General features: G+C 41.7%; 1 protein-coding gene across 1 annotated transcript in view; it reads right to left on the bottom strand.

The window, feature by feature from the left end:
- Positions 1-1343: 1343 nt before the first annotated feature.
- fbxo42 (F-box protein 42) overlaps positions 1344-16774 on the bottom strand; it is a 35196-nt gene continuing 19765 nt past the window's right edge. Inside the window, exons 5-10 of the mRNA XM_033048344.1 lie at positions 15046-15199; positions 13438-13548; positions 11138-11234; positions 10194-10250; positions 8835-8951; positions 1344-7178 (exon numbers count right to left, since the gene is read on the bottom strand). Of these exons, the coding sequence (XP_032904235.1) occupies positions 6048-7178; positions 8835-8951; positions 10194-10250; positions 11138-11234; positions 13438-13548; positions 15046-15199 (1667 nt within the window). The 3' untranslated portion in view covers positions 1344-6047. The remainder of the gene's footprint in view (positions 7179-8834; positions 8952-10193; positions 10251-11137; positions 11235-13437; positions 13549-15045; positions 15200-16774) is intronic.

The following is a 16774-nucleotide window of genomic DNA, read 5'->3' as shown; positions in this document are numbered from 1 at the left end:
GGTAAAGAAGGCATATGGCTTGCTTGCATTCATCGTCTGAGTAAGCAAGGAGTTGGGACATCATGTTACAGTTGTACAAAATGTTGGTCAGGCTGAACTTACTTTATTGCGTACAGTCTGGTCACCATACTACAGGAAAGATGTGATTAAGCGAGAATGGCTACAGAAAATATTCACAAGGATGTCGTCTGGACTGAAGGGCTCGAGTTATAAGGAGATTGGATACGCTGGGACTGTTTACAATGGAGCGAAGGAGGCTGAGAGGTGACATGATGGAAAGAGAGGCATAGATAGGGTAGATATAGACTGTTTCACATCTTAGAGGTGTCTAAAACTAGCGGGCATGGGTTCAATTTGAGTGGGAGGTGCTTAAGAGGGGACCTATGGGGTATATTTTTCGCACAGAGTAGTTGCTATCTGGTGTTTGCTGCCAGGAGAAGTGGTGGAGTTAGGAACAGTCATGTTTAAGATGCATCAGGATGGGTAGATAGCTGAATGAGCAAGACATAGAGGGTTATGGAATTGCTGCAGGTAATTTGGCTTAGTATAGAAAAGGCCATGGAGGTCAGCATAGACTCACTGGCCACTGTGCCTCGTTAAGAAATCATTTGGAAAATAAGGATGACAAATCAAGTTAATGCTTTGGAGACTGAAGATCAAAGTAAGTCATAAAGGTAGAAATACGCTGTGCAAATGTTCGTGTTCCATGGGTAGTGCCAGCCGCTTGTGTCAATGCCAAATGATCTCTTAATTGGTGAAATGCATTATTTCAATTTGTTGAGTTGTAAAATGTATATTGAGTTTCAGGAAAAATATTATTGGTACCGTTAAACACAGTATGAAGACATCTGACGCCAATTAATCACAAGGAAAGAAAACCCCGTTCTACCCAGTTGCTCTCCAGAAATCTCATCAGATTATGCTTTTTCACCATTTTTCATTTCACATGTACTCAAATATACTGCATGGAAACGAGAGCGATTTGTGCACTGCTAGTCAAAAAATCCTGCTCTATTCAAACTAGCAGCGGCATATCAGAAAAGTCATTAGTAAAGAAAACTAAATATTATAAAGACAGACTGTGATAATTTTCAGGGCATAGACCTCCGAACCTATGCAACTAACTGAAACCAAATGTAAATCTATCTAGCTGACAGGAGTTAAAATGGCACGTTGTGTTACTGCAGACCACCGTGCTGTTTCATAAGCACAAACACCAATTAAATTCCCATTCACTTTTTCTTGAGCGTTATCACCCCTAGTACTCCATAAACTCACCTGAAACATACACTTGGCAGCATATCTTATAAAGTAAATCCCATTATATATTTTGGTCTTATGTCTTGAGATTGAACATTCTGAATTTATTCATAGAAGTTAATCAGGTCTTAAATACACCATATTCTAGATTAATCCTTCAATGGAGTATTGAGAAAGAACAAAGTATGTTTCATTTACAAAACTATAGAGATTTGTGAAAAAAATGTTAAATGACTTATTTCAAGAATTCTTAATTCTTTTGGGAAATTCTGAGAATATTACAATGTGTATTTAAATATCTATATTTTCTTTCGTTAGGTTTCTTTCCCCAAATTTGTCAAGATCATAAAGGTTAAGATTTTTATTTATCCTCATGGATTAACAGAATGGTCTTCCAATATCTGCTTGCTCTTAAGATTGAGCCATTCCAATAGAAAATACGTTCATTTGAAAAGACTGTATGATTCTGACTTGGGTAGTGGAGACTTATTATATGGAGTACAAGAGTTGTTCTTCTGAAGGTAGGGTACTTTAAATGACACTAACCTGTGTTTGAAGTCCAATATGGAATTTGACCACTTTGGATCATTAAACAAAAAAAATGTAATGGGTCTAAAATTGAGAGGAAATTTATAACAGTGGCACTAGTAGTATTAACAAAACTCAAAAGTTAAATGTGCCATTTAAAGTTAAATTTAAATCATTAAACCAAGACAATAATGAAAAAAAAAAAACATTGATGGAAACTGACCCTCAACTGCTCTGCTTAATACAACAATGGAGAGGATTTTCTGGAGGCGATAAGTAATCACATTTTAGGCTTTGAGCAGCTCTTTCTGTGTTTGGGGTTTATGGTGCAAATTTGTTTTGATATTCAGTTTCACAAGAGCTGAATTTGTGAAATCATCAGATATACAGCTAGCAGCCAAAGTGAAGCGAGAATCAAAATGTGGGCGTTTTCCGAGTACACTTGGTGAATGACCAAGTGCCTTTCATACGAAAATCAGGCCTGAAAGGCAAGCATGTGCAAAGAGGAAAGTACTGATAACCAAAATACAGACAACTACCACACAACTAGCCATCTGACAAAGGACAAGACATTACATGTGTCTTTGAATCAGACTACACCTGTAGAGTGAATGGATTCATAATGGCATGGACCTCCATTTCTCATAGGCACAAATTGGCAGAGCATAACATTAAACAGACAGGGATACATGCTGATTCATATCTGGCTAGAACCATAAGACATACCACCAGTACTCTTCTCATTGTTTGTGTTCCGACAACAATGCCTATTGCCCTTTTTTGGCCGTAGTGAGAAAATTCCCAAATCCTAACAAAGATCTGCCCCCATCAAGTCCAATGAGTGAAATCAGATGATCAACCATTAACAAGGCCATAGTGCACTGTGGACCTGTCTGCCAGTTATCATTTTACCACATCTGCAACAAATAGTTAACTGGCTCAAAACATGTATGACCAGGCTTTAACCGTGTAGAGGCAGTAGATACACAACCGAGTCAGTGGCTGCATAAAAAGGGATGGATTCTCAAACTTTTAAGTATCAGTGGAAGGATAAGTAAGGAGATAGGAACAGCTAAGTTTTGGGGATTAAAAATATTGCATAGAATTTGCTATTAACACGATTTTCGCAGTCAATCTCATCAGGAAAGAGGTCAACATAAATAGCACCAAAGCTGTGGTTATATCTGTGGGAAAATACAAATACATCTCACCACAGACCTCATCAAAGCAGAGCATAAATTCAATGAATTGAAGGATGTAACATATTTACCAGATATATACAGTACCCATACTGCCAATAGTCTTGCCATCAACCAGGAACACATCAAAAAGTAAAAGTTTTCACACCAGCTATATTTACTTGATTCGAATTTGAGCAGCATTTTAGTTCATCCCTATATTTCCCTAAAATCTGTAGAAAATAAATCAAAGCAGCAGGACTGGCAAAGGGATTATATCTGCAATTTAAAGCCCCATTATTGCAACATATTTGTCACCTTGGGCAGCAGCGCATCACTGCATGCACAAGTTTCCAGCAAACTGCAGCGTTCCGAACTGTGACAAGCTCCATTTGTCCAGAGGGATTCTCCCACGTCCTCAAGGACTGTACAGGATCCTTCTGGATTTTGGGGAAAACTCAACACTTTAAAATTGCCACGCTGCATTTTGTAAGGATCTGGCAACGGTAGAGAAACCAAAAACAGCAGAAAAATGTATTTGGCTCCCTCTACTAATGTCACTTTATATAAAATGTTGTGCATTTTAAAGACGTATCGGTTCCAGCAAATTGCAAACCATCACACACACGCTTGCAAACCATCGCACGCACGCAACACACACACACAGAAGGAGAGTGTGAACCGCTGAATCTACTAGTTGTCTTGGATAGCTTTCTCGACTGCGTAAATCACAGGTCTGAACTATTTTCTTCTAGATTGCCAGACAATATGTAAATGATTACACAAATACATGCTAGTAATCAAAACCTCCCTCTCCCCTCAAAATTCTTGAGTTCTAATTTGAAGACTACAATCTTGGTCAGTAGCTCTCCATAAACTGGAGCAATTTCTTCATCTGATGAACCTGCATTTACTGCCATCCATTCACAACGGGCGCAATTCCTCCTTCTTTACTGCCGTTGACTACATCTCACACAAGCTCCTCCATCCGCTTTAATTAGCAGTTTCTTACATGTGAACCAGTCATAAAGTGAATGAAACAAGAACGCCACGTTTGCCCACAAAGACAATATGCTACGAGGATTGTGCACACATGCCTCAGTGTCATCTAAGGTCCTAAGTAAAGCCACTCTCTCCTATGCTCATGAGGTTGAACCACAGCAGATTTCCTATGGAATGTTGCAAAAGCTGGGATTCAATGTTGTGATCTCTCTTCTCGCTGAAACTTGAGAAAGGAGACCGATCAGTTCAGTAAAATTATGCGGCAAGGTTATCTTAGCGCTCAAAGTAGCTTCAAGGGCACTATGAAATCTATAGGAGAGGTAGGTTAATTCTGTCTTAGATTTCCCTTACACAGTCTCACTCTGGCTGCTACCAAAGATCCTGCATATGAAACTGGGATCTCTGTGCAGGGAATCACATGTACAACACACCACACCAAAGCAATCCTAAATGCAACACCACAAGAACTGTGCCTTGTAATAAAATGCCAGTAAATTATACTATCATCGTGTCTGGGCAAGAATGAAAATTCTGCACAAAAGTAACAAGAAAAACCATCCGTGAAATGTTGCCTATGTAAAATTTGCAGCTTAGTACGCACTTCATCATGGCAAGTGAATTCCAAATTTAGTCTTTGTATCAACTACTGGAGATAATTATAAAACAGATGATGGAAAAGGTGAATAAAAAGACAAACAAATTCCAAAGTGATTTCAATAACACATTTCACTGTTTATGGTGCAAACACCCTTATTATAGAACTGGGTGAAGAAGGCCATCACATGTTGCCAATAGCCATAACCAAAAGCTAAACTGAAGTGGAAAGATAAAACATTGGGTTTTTTTTAACGAAAGAAACCTGCAACCATCTCCTAGGAGTTCATTATGACATTGAAAAGAGTTAATTGAAATCAAAAGGAAATGCTCCCAAACCAGACAGCTCCAATGTTTAAATATACAGAAACACTGGTTTCTACCTCGACTGAAATAAAAGCAGTTTATCATATCAGACCACAGGCAGACTTTAATATACATAAGGGTTTCTGCACAATCTAACTGATTACCACCACCATTGCACTGTCAGTAAAGAAGGCCTCCTTTTATTGAGATTGAATTTATTCTAAACAGCGGCAACAGGACTCAGTTGTGAGGCTTACAATCACCCAAGCATTTCCTTATCTGCATCAGGATAAGTCCAGAAATACCAATGTTGCGAGGTTTCCTGTCTCCGGCCAATAATGGGGCAGGTGCACCGATCGATCACCAGTGAGGTTTAGAGCTTTCTCCCCAGTATGTATACGTACAACGAGGAATGGGCATTTCGGCATTCAATTGGACAAGTGTACCCGCAAGGCTTCATGCTACCATCTGCAGTGGACCACGTACATTAATCGTGTCCTTACTTTAAACTTCTCTCTTGATAATTACCTACACTGTTTCTCCTTAAAAAATAAATTAAGTGATAAAATGCAGTGAGAGAAAATGTAAATGCTTCACAGCACCTTTCATTAGCATGTACGTACGTGTTAACTCACTGGCTTTGGGGCCAACATGTGCAATTTTTGGAGTGATTGGTTTATGTCAATTAGTTGATTTGATACAGAAATTGTCACAGAGCAGACTGAAGATGACAACCAAATTACTGAATCGCAAAATGACCCACCTCAATGAACAGGGCATTTCGTCCTGTAGATAAGCTGCAATTTCAAAACCAGGCACTGCAGATTCCTGCAGAATCGCTGCGCCCTGCCGACTCAACTGCATTTGCTTAAAGTAAGATCTCACCTAGCTAAAGCGAGTTTGCTTACTTGTACCCTAACCCCACGTGTTCGCGGCCACGGGCAGAAGTATTCACGCGTCACTCCTTTATCCAATTATTGAAAGCAGAAGCAGCTTTCGGGAAACACAGCGAGAATCAAATAAGTCTGGATATAACAAACTCACTGGAAAGGAGCAAAAAATTTGTGTTTTAACACAAACTTTAAACCACTTGCAGCATAGTTTTACAGATAATGTTGTTCTTGAATTCACAGCTTATGGGTGTGCATCAGGTAATGTGAAATACCTTCTGGCGGTGCATTATCTCTTAGCTCGCACAAAATACAACGCATTGGTTTTTGGATAGTACTTCACATTCTGTTTCTTGTCCATCAGTCCACCAAAAATGATCAATTCTCCCCTGCCTTGCACCACAGTGTGGAGGCTGGTTTCCGGTGGGCCTACAACCGACCCGCTGTTGAAAATTTTCCAACTAACTTTCCTCTTCTCTTTTGCATCCTTTATATCCAACACGTACATTTGCATTGGCTTGCAGTTCATACTCTGGTACAAGGGCTTTCCTACATTTAGCGACTGAGGTGGGTGGTGGCCTAATCGGCGTGCAATAGGTGGCAGTGCATGTCCATCTGCCTGGGCGGATGCAGAGCGTTGCGGTGCGTCAGTACTGCTTGAGCTTTGACCAGGGTTTCCCGGCGAGACAGGTGAAGAAGCAGGACTCGAGCTGGCCGGCACGGCGGACGTTGAACTCTGCGGCAACAAATCCTTCACTGCCTCCAGTCCTCTTCGAAGCGCTCCGGGTGAAACTGGACCCGAAGAAGCACTGGCGACGTGAGGTGGCGTGTGAATTCCATTGGTTTGCTCTGCGGCATTCCCGAGGCTAATCTCAGTTCCTGGGCTTGTCACGTTCCCCTCCACTCCGTGACTGGAAGAGGGTTTCGAATCCCAATTTACCAAGTCCTGGGACCTGTACGAATCTAATCCTGACTCGGCCTTCTGTTCCACTGGTGTGCTTTGCCTCGTGACTTGCGGAAGTCCCCCAATAGAACCTCGAAGATCATATCCTTCCACCACAGCCGATGTGACGGGAGATCCTGGTTGCACTGGGCTATCCAAAGAACCAGATAAGGATACCGGGGATAATGTTCCACCATTTAAAACCGGTGACCTTTCTCCTTTCGCTGGAGATAGGCTGCCTTCCCGAGAACTGGATGTAGTCGGCCTGTGTGTCCTTGGCCTCAATGTGCCCCAGCGCCCGTTCACGCACGGAACTTCGTCGGTACTCCGAACGGGGGACTGGGAGCGATGTTCTCTCATTTCTGCGCCAAGGGCTGGTGGCGTGGCACTGATGGGAGATGGGCGGGAATGTAAGCTGGGGCTCAGGGGGGCTCTGCCGCTGGGTGCTTGGCTGAAGACCACCACACACTGTCCAACCTAGAAAGTAAATGAGAGAGATTAGCTCATCTTGTTTATATATATATATATAGCATACATAATTTAAAATAAAATACCAGAATTATTCCTTTAACTCGCAAACATAATTCTCTTTCCACCCTTCCCAAAGAAATAAACAAAACAGGAATCCAAACACGAGCATAATAAGGAAGATAATAGGAAGTGTTTGTGTGACTGGCTGTGGAGAGCCATGTCCATTAGAGTGACATTTAACAGGCCTTTAGATAGGCACATGGAAATGCAGGGAATGGAGGGATATGGATCACGTGCAGGTGATTACTTTATCTTGGCAGCCTGTTCGGCATAGACACGGTGGGTTGAGAGGCCTTTCTATGAGCTGTGTTGTTCTATGTTCTATAATAAAATTGTCACAAACTGGGATTGTTTGAGAAAACCTATGGTTAGTACTGAGATCTTAGTCCTCAATAGCGATACATAGGCTTCTAGTGAGTGGCACAAGGGTTCTGTGATAATATAGCAACCAGCAAAGAGAAGAATCCTACATTCAAACCTGTGTACTGGACATGATGTGATATTAACCAAAAGGTGGAGCACCACAAACAAGGAGTGGTTTTCAAAGCAGGCAATTGGTAATGCAATGGCAGGAGCCAAACAAGGCATAGAAATCAAATATTCAATTGGAAAATTGGAATTCATATGATCTACAGGACTTATGGGAGCCACAATCAATTTGGGATTCAAGAGGAAAAGGGCGGCAGACCAGAGAGGGGAGGGAGAGGTGAGTCGGAGAGGGGAAGGAAATGAGTGGCAGAAAGAGGGAACAAGCAAGAGGGAGATGAGGATGGAGAGCAAGAGTTAGTTTGGGGTAAGATATAGAGTCTCTTCTGTGGCAGGGGCAAATTGGATTAGGAGCAAGAGCAAGTTAGGGCTGGCACAGAGAGAGGGAAAGAGGAGTTGTGTCATGGGTAGAATTTCAGCTATTCAACTACAACTATCATTGCTGAAGTGTTTTCTTACATGGATTACTGTATATGAGCCAAATATTCTAGGTAATCCGATCTTTACTACATAAGAACATTCTACTTGATGAATCTACCAATTCCAGGTAAAATTGGTCAATAATAATAATAATAATAATAAATTTTATTTAATGGGCGCCTTTCAGACATCTCAAGGACACCTTACATAGTAATCGGAAAAACATATAATCGGAATATAACAAGTAATAAAGACATCACAGAGACACAAATTAAAAACAGAATTCAATCCAAAACAGAAAATCAAAAACACAGTGTGAATCCTAACCAGGATATATTTTATTTGTTCTATCACTTGTGGCATCAGACTTGAACCTTCTAAAATCTGTTTAGTTTAACTTAGATACTGTGCGGAAATAGGCCCTTCGGCCCACCAAATCCGCGCCGACCAGCAATCGCCCCATTCGCACCAGCAATATCCTACATACCAGGGACAGTTTTACAAAAGGCAATTACCCTACAAAGGTGCACGTCTTTGGATTGTGGGTGGAAACCGGAGCACCCGGAGGAAAGCTACAAGGAGAACGTACAAACTCGGCATCCGTGGTGAGGATCGAAACTGGGTCTCTGGCACCGTAAGGCAGCAACTCCACCACTGCGCCGCGATGTGTTTAACAAAGACATTGTTCAGGCTTACCCTACAGGCCGGGTGACACCACAACTCTGGTGCTCCATGCTCCTCATTCTCCACTTTCAACTGTTGCCATGTCCAGGGGCTCACGCTCATGTGTAGCAGCCATGCATCCTTAAACAACTGGTTTGGAACAGTGACCAAAGAAAGATGCTCAGTCATTTTTAGGACAGTCATATTCAGACAGATTAACAATTCCAACATAACACCTTTAAGACCAAAGGTACACAAAAAAACTGGAGAAACTCAGCGGGTGCAGCAGCATCTATGGAGCGAAGGAAATAGGCAATGTTGCCTATTTCCTTCGCTCCATGCAAAGAGTTGAACAATCTCCAATATAGGAAACCAACGTTTCGGGCCGAAACCCCAGGTACACAAAAATGCTGGAGAAACTCAGCGGGTGAGGCAGCATCTATGGAGCAAAGGAAATAGGCAACGTTGGAAATAGGCAACGTTTCGGGCCGAAACCCTTCCGGGTTTCGGTCCGAAACTTTGCCTATTTCCTTCGCTCCATAGATGCTGCTGCACCCGCTGAGTTTCTCCAGCTTTTTTGTGTACCTTCGATTTTCCAGCATCTGCAGTTCCTTCTTAAACACCTTTAAGACCAAACCTTGTAAACAAGGATAGACAACAAAATTGAACGCCAAGCAGGGGATTATATTGAAGTACTTAGAAGTAACTAAATTACTATTAAAATACAACGTACATGCGAGAATAGGATAAGCGCTAAACCAAGAAAACCAAATTTTTACCAATGTAAAATTGTTTCACTTCCCACCTTTTTAAGCAACTCCAGTTCGGCATCAATAGGCCTTCAGGAGTCATGTGTTCAGCATTCTCCTATTCCCCTGCCAATACTTTTTTTCTACATTTACTTTTAAATGAGATTGTTTCCTGACAACCACGTGATCTGTGCATTATCGGCCCGTTGAGAATCTGCTTGTTTCTTTCACTAATTCACAGAATACCTAAATGTATGCAAAGCTTTAAACTATTGAAAGGATTAAGTAACTGAACTTAAAATCACTTTTTTTTCTCTCTACTTGGATATGGCAAATTTATTTCACCATTTGTAACTAAGACTCCAAGAGCATTAGGTTTGGTGAAAATATTCCGGTTTAAGATGGCGATACTAACATGCACTGCAAAATACAAAGTGCTGGTGGAACTCAGCGGGTCAGGCAACATGTGTGGAGGGAATGGACAGATGATGTTTTGGGTCAGGACTGAAGAATGGTTCCCACACTAACGTCATTTGAGGATTCTCTCCACAGAGTTGCCAGACCCACTGAGCTCCTCCAGCAGTTTGTTTTTTTACTCAAGATTCCACAATCCACGGTTTCTTATGTCTTCACTGGTACTCACTGCATTGGGTCCTCCACAGCCTCCCAGGATCAGGATAGTTTCATGATCAATAATAATCTACAATAAAAAGTAAATATGTTTTGGTTAATGCCGCACAGATGTAACATTACTTCTGCTACTCTGCCAGCTACTTCAAAAAGCTGCTTTTAAAATGTAGGCCACACGCCTGGTGTCAACCAGATGACCTAGTTAAAACCAAGAGTCTGCAAACCAGGACTTGTAAATAGTTTAAGAAAGAACTGCAGATGCTGGAAAAATCGACGGTAGACAAAAAATGCTGAAGAAACTCAGCGGGTGAGGAAGCATCTATGGAGAGATGGATAGATGCTGCCTCACTCGCTAGGTTTCTCCAACATTTTTTGTCAACCTTGTAATAGTTCCCAACATGATAAAATTCTCTTACTTTAAGGAAGCAAACCACAGAAGCAATATACAGGTCGAAACTCTCTAGACCGGCAACCTCTCTGATCTGGCAAGTTTTGAATCTGTAGTACAGATCTACGCTAATTAATTAATTCTAACTAAGATCTTAAAATTAACTGAGATCTGTACTCATTTATAGATAATTAACTTGGAAGTGCAGCTTTTTGCGATTTCAGCTGACAGCATTTCCAATTTACAGAAACTTCAGATAACAAACAGTTCTCGGAACCCTGAAAAAAATCATTTGCTATTCCAGATACTCATACATCCCACATCCCACATATATCAGCAGCAAAACCCTGATATAATGACACCAACTGTGCACTGTCAATGGCTCGATTGTAATCATGCATTGTCTATCCACTTACTGGTTAGCATGCAACAAAAGCTTTTCACTGTACCTCGGTACAGGTGACAATAAACTCAACTCAACATGAACATCTCAAATGTACATTTCCATTGCATTTAAAATGAGCAGCCTAGACGTTAAAAAGTGGAAAGATCGTCTCTTTTTCACTCACCTGGGACTGCCCACCCCTTGGATGTGGCAAAATGCCCGACGTTGCTGGTTTGGACCAGCTCCATTGCTCCATATCCAAAATCCAGACGTCATTACTCCTGAACAGAAGTCAACGCAGTACAGGTCAAGATGGAAATAAGCGGGCAAGATTTCAAAATCATAAACCATGCAAATGATTTCTCACCCAACAACCTTTTTATCCAGGAAATGCCATCGGCAATAATGAACCTAGCCACTTCACGAAGGACAATTAATATAATTAGGCACTTCACATGAAGCAGCTCTATAAACTCCTGGGAATCAATTCAAGAGCAAATTTACTCATCGTTTTTAATAACAGGAGCTAGACTGCGAAATATCTCTGGTGTGGGAGAACAAAAAAAAATGTGGGACAAGCAATCTGAATGGTGGGGGTAACTTAAATAAGACCGTAAAACACAGGAGCAGAATTAGGCCATTCAGCCCATCGAGTCTACTCTGGCATTGAATCACGGCTAATCTATTTTTCCCTCTCCGCCCCATTCTCCTGCCTTCACCCCATAACCTCGGACACACTTACTAATCAAGAATCTCCACTTTAAAAATAGCCAATGTCCTGGCCTCCACTGCTGTCTGTGGTAATGAGTTCCACAGATTCACCCTCCCTCTGGGGAAAGACATTCCTCATTTCCATTCTAAACATAGAAACATAGAAATTAGGTGCAGGAGTAGGCCATTCGGCCCTTCGAGCCTGCACCGCCATTCAATATGATCATGGCTGATCATCCAACTCAGTATCCCGTACCTGCCTTCTCTCCATACCCTCTGATCCCCTTAGCCACAAGGGCCACATCTAACTCCCTCTTAAATATAGCCAATGAACTGGCCTCGACTACCCTCTGTGGCAGAGAGTTCCAGAGGTTCACCACTCTCTGTGTGAAAAAAGTTCTTCTCATCTCGGTTTTAAAGGATTTCCCCCTTATCCTTAAGCTGTGACCCCTTGTCCTGGACTTCCCCAACATCGGGAGCAATCTTCCTGCATCTAGCCTGTCCAACCCCTTAAGAATTTTGTAAGTTTCTATAAGATCCCCTCTCAATCTCCTAAATTCTAGAGAGTATAAACCAAGTCTATCCAGTCTTTCTTCATAAGACAGTCCTGACATCCCAGGAATCAGTCTGGTGAACCTTCTCTGCACTCCCTCTATGGCAATAATGTCCTTCCTCAGATTTGGAGACCAAAACTGTACGCAATACTCCAGGTGTGGTCTCACCAAGACCCTGTACAACTGCAGTAGAACCTCCCTGCTCCTATACTCAAATCCTTTTGCTATGAAAGCTAACATACCATTCGCTTTCTTCACTGCCTGCTGCACCTGCATGCCCACTTTCAATGACTGGTGTACCATGACACCCAGGTCTCGCTGCATCTCCCCTTTTCCTAGTCGGCCACCATTTAGATAATAGTCTGCTTTCCTGTTTTTGCCACCAAAATGGATAACCTCACATTTATCCACATTATACTGCATCTGCCAAACATTTGCCCACTCACCCAGCCTATCCAAGTCACCTTGCAGTCTCCTAGCATCCTCCTCACAGCTAACACTGCCCCCCAGCTTAGTGTCATCCGCAAACTTGGAGATATTGCCTTCAATTCCCTCATCCAGATCATTAATATATATTGTAAATAGCTGGGGTCCCAGCACTGAGCCTTGCGGTACCCCACTAGTCACTGCCTGCCATTGTGAAAAGGACCCGTTTACTCCTACTCTTTGCTTCCTGTTTGCCAGCCAGTTCTCTATCCATATCAATACTAAGTTTGTATACTAATCTCTTATGTGGGACCTTGTCGAAAGCCTTCTGGAAGTCCAGATACACCACATCCACTGGTTCTCCCCTATCCACGCTACTAGTTACATCCTCGAAAAATTCTATAAGATTCGTCAGACATGATTTGCCTTTTGTAAATCCATGCTGACTTTGTCCAATGATTTCACCACTTTCCAAATGTGCTGCTATCCCATCTTTAATAACTGACTCTAGCAGTTTCCCCACTACCGATGTTAGACTAACTGGTCTGTAATTCCCCGTTTTCTCTCTCCCTCCCTTCTTAAAAAGTGGGGTTACGTTTGCTACCCGCCAATCCTCAGGAACTACTCCAGAATCTAAAGAGTTTTGAAAGATTATTACTAATGCATCCACTATTTCTGGAGTATCCTTTTAATCTGAGGCTGTGCCCTCTGGTTCTAGACTCTCCCATACAGGATCTCATTGCATTGCATAGTTCCCATCTAATTTACCAAAAAACAAATTATGTATACATACATTTGTCGAGAGCCTAATGACCCTCCAAATACAATCATTTTATCTCCTATTACAGAAGATGAATGGCCAGCCATTGGAGGGGGTCCGTGAGTTGTAACAATGCAGTTCCACCTTCAAGAGAGGAAGGAAGAGAGATTTACACTGATGAAAATACTCACAATTCAGTCTCATGGTCTGACATACAGAAAACCACATTGAAAAGATGTGTAAATAATTTTGCTTTAATGCATCACAGCCAGGGTTGCAGACTGAAATGGTATTCAATGCACCTAGGCCGGGCCAAAAATCAGTTTGGGTTTCACATATTATGTGGTTTCAGCTACAAAGCTTTAGGCAAAACTATGTCTCAACTCAGAATGCGCTCACTCACTCCATTAACCCCTTGCTGACAAGATCTGTGTAGGAAGGAACTGCAGATGCTGGTTTAAACTGAAGATAGCCACAAAAAACTGGAGTAACTCAGCGGGACAGGGTCTCGACCCGAAACACCGCCCATTCCTTCTCTCCAGAGATGCTGCCTGCCCCACTGAGTTACTCCAGCTTTTTGTGTCTATCTTTTGCTCACAAGATCTGCTGCTCATTTTACCAGCAATTACCTTACGGAAACTAACATCTATTTTACAATTCTTTAATGAAGAGCTGTTAATATAAGCATCTTGATAACAAAGCATCTTGGGAATAAATGGTGGTCAGAAATGTTTGAAACTATAAAAATAACCCAAACTGTAATGAGGTTTCCTGCAACACCCTGAAGATACCTTTGGTATCTAAGCGTTTAGGATTCCCAACACTGCATTATATACTTTCTTCACCATTAAACTGTAGTAATTACATTAAAAGCCTTGCTCCGCATGTTTAATCACCCAGGATGCAAGGTCGCACTAATTATTGTGCCGTTTAGTCATGTGCGGAAATCCTGGGGGGGGCCGGGGGGCACTCCTTCCCCCCCCCCCCCCACCCCCCATGTTTTGTAATCCAGACTTCATCAGACGCTTTCTAAGGGCTGAATTGGCCCGTTCGCGGGGCCTTTCAGCGCCCGGCGCGGCTGAAAATCAAACTGCTGCATCGAGGCGATCCAGGCTCTCAATGTTGAAGCCCCCGTCGGCCCATGAAAGGCCCCGTGAATGGGCCAATTCAAGCCCCACGATTCAGGGCTGCCGTTGCTGGAGTTCGGAGTCGGTCACCAACCAGGTCAGCTTCCGATGTTACCGTCCACAGGGCCCACGGCCGAAGCCCCGCGTGTGTGCGCATGCGCGCGCAGCCGCCAAGAAATTTTGTCCCTCTACCATGTTTTGATAGCGATTTCCGTGCCTGCGTTTAGTGCATTCCAAATAACACATTTATCTTTAACTCCAATCTTCCATTGGTTTAAGTTTGAGTTGGCACAATTATTAAATACAAGATTAACCACAAAACAGAATAACGGAATTTGCCAGGAAAGTCAATCTTTTACATGGACTGGCAGGATGAGGGGTGTCCTGTGGTTACCAGATTATTACATTTAACCAAATCAGTGCATTCTCTTAAACTATACATTTGTTGCAATTCTCTCATTATATTCCAGTTTCGAACTAAATGAGAAATGTTAAGCAATGATAAGTTCTTTACCAGTTTTTGGAAGGTGAGTAAGTATGTATTTCATCAAAAAATCTTTCAGGTTGATGTAGAGGGTAGGGGCTTGGCCTGGTCCAGCCTCCAAATAACACCAGAAGATCCTTGTACACAACTAACGTGGCTCCAGCCTTTGGAGAGGGATACGAACCTAGGAACATTGAGGAACACAAACGATTATATTTCTGTGTAAAGCATCTTAGAAAATGTGAAATCAACAAACCTAAGCAGCCAGGACTTCTCCAGCCCCCAGTTACTCTTTAATGAAACGATTAATACCTCATGCTCAACACCACAACCCTCAAATGGAGAACATCGGAAAACTGGAAGAATTTTAACTTGGCATTGTTTCGCAAGCTGGAGTTCAAATGTGAAAATTGAATGATTTTAAAAAGAAATCTCCCTAGTGTTGTAATTACAGCTATTCCAACCGATTAGACCCCGCCAGGAGTTGCAACATTAAATTTGGAACACCACATTTCAGGAATGAGATTCTGATCTTGAAAAGCTACACGTCATAATTATCAGAAAGATACTTGGGCTGAGAGGGTTAAATTGGTAGATGATTTAATAGATTTGCCTGGCATGCCCTTGAGTATAGAAGATTATAGGATGATCTGTTTAAGATGATTAAAGGATATATGATACGATGAGATAGAAATTACATTCAAGTGCAAAGATCAAAGCAAGGGAATGAAATCAAGATCAGATGCAGGCCATTAAACACGGGTGTGAGGAAACACTTTAGCACGTACACAATAGATGCACACAAGATGGTATTCTGGAGAGAGTATTTTGGAATTGTTTTAGATCGGATGGAATAGTGGAGCAAATGGCTATCTTCTAATTCACCAAATAGACAAGATTCAATGGATGTGCGGAACAAAAAAGGTTGGAGAGAGAAGGTTAGATGCTGGAGGAGGATGGGGGGAGAAATAGTGCCGGTGAGCGGGCTGAGGTCTCACCTCCCATGCCCTCAGGGTATACTCAGGCAGGCTGCAGGAGGAGCATGGAGTCAGAGCAGAGGCCATGCGTTCATGTGTCTAACTATCCGTTTAGTTTGTTTAGTTTATTGTCACGTATAGCGAGGTACAGTGAAAAGCTTTTGTTGCGCGCTAACCAATCAGCGGAAAGACAATACATGATTACAATCGAGCCATTTACAGCCTTGGTATCTATCCAATACTGAGATTAGACGTTTCTGTGGTCAAATAACCAGCCAATATCCATTCTCTCAAATCAAATGTAATATATATTAACTGTAACAAGATACTGAACATTTGCTGTCATGTTGAAGAAGTGTAAAATAAATTTCAATTTAATAATAACAAAATCCTCTAATTATTTATGTTGTAATCCTCAAGGAGTTTGGAGATAAATCAAGACACACATCTCAACGCTCAGAGTAATTAGGTTTTTTTCCTACTGAATCCCTTAATTGTTTTAATCAACCCTAGAAATATGATATAAAGGAATAAAAGCTAAATTAGTTTAGTTTAGTTCATTGCTGTCTTGTGTACCAAGATACAGCGAAAAGCTTTTGTTTGCATGCTATCCGATCGCAAGAAAGACTATTCACGATTACAATCGAGTCGTACACATAATGCAAAAATCATAACTAATTTTGTGATATCCCAGCAAAGATTGCTTTAAATCTTTTCAAAAATGTAAATTTTAATCTTCATTTAAAAATGTGCTGATAATGCTAGTTTTCAACCCACAATAA

This window comes from Amblyraja radiata, chromosome 31 (assembly GCF_010909765.2).
Source record: "Amblyraja radiata isolate CabotCenter1 chromosome 31, sAmbRad1.1.pri, whole genome shotgun sequence".
In the NCBI taxonomy this organism is placed as follows: Eukaryota; Metazoa; Chordata; class Chondrichthyes; order Rajiformes; family Rajidae; genus Amblyraja; species Amblyraja radiata.
Note: the sequence above shows the minus strand (reverse complement) of the source record. Positions and strands in the feature narration are given on the sequence as shown.